The 6,000-nt window shown below is 37.9% G+C and overlaps 1 protein-coding gene across 1 annotated transcript in view; it reads right to left on the reverse strand.

Moving 5' to 3' along the window:
• The window catches only part of disp1 (dispatched RND transporter family member 1), a 40,558-nt gene extending 34,970 nt beyond the window's left edge, over positions 1-5,588 (reverse strand). The window contains exon 1 of the mRNA XM_088927332.1: positions 5,032-5,588. Coding sequence (XP_088783458.1) covers positions 5,032-5,555 — 524 coding nt within the window. The 5' untranslated portion in view covers positions 5,556-5,588. The remainder of the gene's footprint in view (positions 1-5,031) is intronic.
• Positions 5,589-6,000: the final 412 nt, after the last annotated feature.

The following is a 6,000-nucleotide window of genomic DNA, read 5'->3' on the forward strand; positions in this document are numbered from 1 at the left end:
CTTTGCTTCGGAAAAAAAAGGTTATAACTATTATAAACATCGAAGGTATTGCCTCCATAAGAAGACAATCTACAGAGTTTGCATTTTACCTTTATACTATATCAAAGTAGAGTAGGCTGCAATGCAAATTCTAAGTAAGAGAGTGCCTGTAAGAGTAATGTAACACATACTAAAAAAAAAAGAACTATTTTATTTAGAACTCTTCTCAAGGCAACAGTGAGTATAATACTATTGGAGGTTTTGTACAATACAGACCTTTAAGAAGCCATAACATTTTAATGTACTTCAGATTTTCTGTGGATCCACAGCTTATGACAGTTGTACTGTCCTGGGAACATGGTATACAAGTACCCTATATGGAAGTCTTCTAAGTCAGTAATAATCCACCCATCTATTACCAGAACACCAGTTATTAGTGTCAGGGTTGTGGGAATCTGTAGTGTATCCAGGAAGCACAGGGCACGAGACAGAACTACACCATGGGAGGGAAGCTAGTCCATCACAGGTTATACACACAGAAGATATAAAAGAGACCAGTCCACAGAGTCAGCAAGTCTTTGTCCAGTATGTCTGGAATCAAACTCAGGGGATGTTTTTTTTTTATAAGGGAACACTGATATTAAGTTATAAATACAGTATACTGTTTTTTCTATTTGTTTTCTAAAAGGATATCTTCTGGTTTCGAAGAGACAATTCATGAAAAAAAATATGATAGGACTGATTTGTGTCCCAGAAATCCCATTCCACAGTCTTTGTTTCTGCAGGGTTAAAAAGGTTATTAAATCATGCATTCCTCTCTTTTGATGCTTCAGACAGAGCCAGTGCTATACAGCTTCTTTCTTTTTTTATACTTGAGCTCAATCCAATAAGAGAGCAATTCCAATGCAGCAAATATGCTGAACATAGCAAATGCTGGCGGTGCTGAAGAGCATGAATCTCAGCACACACAAAGAGATTCTGCGTCATCTCCAGCAAATTCTCATAAGTCAGCAGCCTGGCCTATTGAACAGCTCTAAATCAGACACTTGCAAAGCTTCCAGCAGAAATAAAAGAATAAGCAACTGAAGAGGTGTTTTTATAAACAGTAGGAGATAATTAGTGGAAATCCATCAGCCTGCCAGAAGCACATCTTACCGAGCTCTGTGTAACTCACTGCCCTTAAATACGACCAAGCTGCTAGGACTAGTACAGAAATGTATGGTACCTGATTTTAAACTGGTGCTGGAGGGAAAAGTATAGTCTGTCTGATGACGCCCAAGTATGCACCTCTAATTGCAATCTAAAGCCTTCATTCAAATTTCTAAGTAATCCACAGTGTATAGTATTTCATAGCAGGTTCAATTTCCTTTGTAGTCTACAAAGTAGGAAATTCAGTGTCAGGGCCAGAACATGAATGCATCAGGCAAGATTATCTATTTTCTTCATCTTTCAATCACTGACTTTCACCTTTCAACAAGCGCTTACCCTCCCTTCTCTGGTGTACGGAGACACCACAGGGGTTTCCCAGTTATTTTCAACTGAACTTTCAAAGGTAGACTTAGATGCAATGTTGTCTTCCACATTTGATCCGCCCATTCAAAGACTGTTGTGTCTTGTTTGGTTGGTACTTTTTTAAATTATTTTCTGTAATAATTGTAAAACAAGAAAAAAATTACTGCAAAACACATTTTGCATACTTCTTAAAAGAGTATTTCTAAAACACTGCTGATTTTTTTCCAACAAAAATATTGCTTTTAAAATCACTGAAAGTAAAGCAAAGCATATTTTTCAATTTTACATTTGAAGGTTCTATTTACAAATGCTTCTCATAATAGATTGCCAGCTATTTATTTTGCACACTGCCATTGCCAAACATGACAATTAGTTATTTAGACAATAGAAAATTTCTATTTATGGTGTTTTTGCCAAGTTCTTTTTTCTTCAGTCTTTTAGCAGGGTTCCCAGCATTAAACGGTTTTAATTAATAGCTGAATGCAAGGCAAAACAGTCATAAGAAATTAATAAAAATAGCATCTGCTATTCTATCTATTCGCTAAAAGTCTAGAAGCCCAAAACATGAAGATCAGCAAAGCTGCACCTTACCACGTGGAAATCTGTACATCCGATTACAGTTCTTGATTGAAAATCATGAGATGCTTTCCCTTAAACAGTGTATTTCAGTATACTGTTTGGTTTTCATAAGTATACAAATGTTATACATCAAATTGAGCCACACACGTCTTCTCTAATGAAGTTAAAGGAGTCAAATTTAATCTCTTCAAATTTCCACAAACTGAAGTAAGCAAAAAAGATCACTTTACATAAATCAAGAACCACTAATGACACTTGCTACCACAAGTAAAGCCAAAAACATACTTAAGTTACTGAGGCCCAGAACAAAGTATTTTTTATGTTTCTTTATTTGAAAATGATAAAATAAGATTGAGCATGTGATGCGGGTTAGCAGGCATAAAATATGAAAGCATGTGGTTAGCATTTACCAGACCTAATGTGCCAAATGTGTCACATTTCACTCTGCTTTTAAGTAAGTGTATCCATGCTAAAGAGTAACAATAAACAAAATATATTCCCTGCAAATATTGCGAGTGTAGTAAAGTTAAATAAATCTATTAAATGTATTTTATGAAATTAAAATGTCAAGATTTTGTGTTTTATCACAGCTTGCAAAGTGACATTTTATCTATCTTCAAAACAATATTGACTGCATTCACAAATTGTTTATGTCTTGAAATATTTTCATCCCCCTTTTGAAAATGGAACAGCAAAGTCTCTATGCTATAGGATAAAAAGAAATCATTCATTTACTTCAGTGCTGTTACTGCAAAAGATTAGACATTCAACATTTTTGTGTTGTCACACCAGATAAAATGGGAATAAAATAACATTCAAATAAATGGGGATAAAATGGGAAAACTCACTAGAAAAAACTTAAGATGGTGATAAACTTTATATGAATACAGAACTATGACCAATAACTGATTATTAAAAACACCACCTAACCAAAAGATGAATTATCCAATTATGTAAATAATAAAGGATTAATACAATCAGAAGAAAATAAACCCAAAAGCATGAAAGCATCTCAGAAATACTTCAGATTACATTCATACAAGTACAACTACAGAATTCCTACAGAATTGTTTAGACAACGGCTCCATACTTCTTTGTGAATACTAATCTAATGCCCTCATGAGCCTTGCTCAGGCTGCTTGGCATTATAACAGAACCACATGCAAAAGTAAAAGAGTGCAACTAGGAGGCGCTGGTCTGTGTTAATATATTTAAATAAGAAGGCAGTGCTTTTCTATTGCAGTGGGTTTTCAATTGTTGTGCATATCAAGACTTAAGCTCTAATACTGCAGGATGGAGTTACCCACAACAGCCTAAATACCCTTGTGTACTGGAAGAACTAAGTAATAAAATGTATTGGGACAGAACAGACTTCTCACATTTCACTATTTTTTTTTCATTATTTTCTTTTACCTCAGAAAACGTTTTTTTGCCGTTATTTCTACTAATGTTCAGAATGTAACTGCTCATATTTAAAGCACACCAACGCATCACCGAGGACTGAATTAAGCAGTACTGTTGAAGACTCCAGTCCAAATAGCCACTGATATGATCACCCTGCTTCAAGCTTTCTCTTGTTAATGTCTGTATTGTGTTTGCCTGGGAAGGAACAGCCAAAAATCACCAAACCATCAGCACCCTTCAGAGCAGAGCCTATCAGACGATGAATGAGGAAAAGCCTCTAAGAAGTAGATGGCATATGGCGTAGATTGACGGAAAGGGACAGGAAGGGAATGGAATGCTTGTTTCATCTTCAGTCATCTATGAAAGGTGTACTAAATTGAAAGAAATATGCTACTGCATGGAAGTTTCGATGTGTTTTGTCAATTGTTCTCAGCTCCCTGTTGCTATTCCCTGGCTATACAAGTCAGGGTCAGGTTATCTGCAAGCTAAAACTGCAGCTTAAGAATACAAAATTACCTCATTTTAATTCACTGGATAATACATGCAAGTAAAGCAATGAAACAGAGCTCTTTATGTGAGGCACGATTCATCTTGTTCAGAGGAGGAATAGGGAGGGGATATTACTGAAAGTCTTAGGTCATGACAAGTGTGATGTGTTACTTCACTATTTAACTTAACATCCCTGTGTTTAATCCTTAGACTGGCAAGCTGTAACAATAGTGGCTGTGCAACCATACACCTTGTAAAGAAAATACTGAATCAAAGCAGACAAAGGGTATTTACCTTGGCTGTTTCTCAATATTGAAGATCTACAGATGTGTACATTACACGTGCTCTTTATTTTATGTACAGCATAGAACAAACCACATTTTATACATACTTATCACCATATTCTCATGATACTGCAGCACAGATCAAACTCCTTTTAAGGTGCCTGCAAAGGTAGTGTTTACTGGAGAAGGTGAGTTTGATGAAGACTTATGTGTATGTGGTCTAGTGTTTCTAAATGTTACTGAAATTATCCATATCCCTGTAACCATGACACAGTGGTGATAATGTACAGTATGAAGACTTTAAGCATGTAGTGAAGAAGACACAAACGTACCCCTTTGTGGTAGGGGTAGGGGGCACAGTCGTAGTAATTGCAAAACACTGAGGTTTACACTATGGTCATAGAAGTGCTTTGATAAAAGCAGATAACTGATTTGTGCTCATGTTAACATGACATGGCTCTGTATGAATAAGATGATCATTTATGCTTTTAGAAATATACTTACAAAGCAACTTCTTTATGAAATTGGACTGAAATGGGTATTTGCTTCTCTGGCACTAAAACACTGAAATAATCCTTTTGCAAGAGTACAATGAAAAGGCTTGTTTAAACATGGAACAACAACAACAGTTTGCCTCAAGCAATGAGAATTTATTTAACCCTTAATAAAGAGAAGATGGAAGAGCAAAGACACAGCTGTGCGTTTACACTGCCACACAGTTCAGTGGCAAAACGCATTCCAGCACAAGTGTTATGCCACGTGGTGCAACACAGAACCGACTCACCTCATGCTGGCCACATGGGGCAGGACTGGCTGGTTCTGGAAGTGCTCTTGCCAGCGGTGATGCAAGCAGAATGATGGCGAGGGTTGGAGGCAGCAGGAGGTTGGATGAACAGGCGAAAGGTTTTGGCAGAAGGCCGGGTACTCGGCATGGTGATGTGGGCAACAAGGAGTCAGCGGGGAAGGTGCGGTGCTGCCACCACCGACTGAATGACAGTCCTGCTGGCTGTTATGGCAACAAGAAGGGGAATGGAAGGGGCACGGGTGGCAGCACGGAGGTAAGGCCTGCGGCATCAGCTTGGAAGGCCTTTGGCTGTCTAAAGGGAGTGAGGATGGTTTGAGTGAGCCGTTCTGTTTGATGCTGCCATTCTGACTCACTTTTGTCCTTTGTGTCTCCTTGGGCAGTGGCAGTTTGGCTGTGGAGGCGTCTCCATCGGTGGTGGGGATGGCGCCGGCACTGGTAGCACTTGATGGGATGCTGCCATTGCTGAGAAGCATAAAGTCTCCATTCCCGTTACTCATAGCCATGCTCTTCTTCCTTCTAGCCACTTGCAGAGTCCACCACTCGTCTGAAAGGAGGAGAAAGAATATAACTCACTTAATGTGAAAATACCACATCTTAAACTAATTTCCAGGGAGCCTTTTTGGATAGCAGGTAGATTTAAACATGAAGCTAAAATAAACTACAAACTAGTTCCAATTAAATCACATAAAAGTACCTTAAAACAATCAGCTAGTTAACATTTAATGTAAAGCTGAGCTGGAATTTTCCCACATTTTATCACCCACTGTTGCCTTTTTATGTTAGTGTGCTACTGTGGTATAATACTTCTCATTAATCTTATTGTACCAAAATGCTCAGTACACCATATTCTAGTGCAGCCCCAGATGTGAAAATATACTTCAAGACTATCAGCAGAAAGCTCAGATGACACAATGGGCTTTGGAGTCAGAACCTGCAGAGAAATAGGCT

The sequence above is a fragment of the Atractosteus spatula genome, chromosome 2 (genome assembly GCF_055471065.1).
Source record: "Atractosteus spatula isolate fAtrSpa1 chromosome 2, fAtrSpa1.hap1, whole genome shotgun sequence".
Taxonomy (NCBI): Eukaryota; Metazoa; Chordata; class Actinopteri; order Semionotiformes; family Lepisosteidae; genus Atractosteus; species Atractosteus spatula.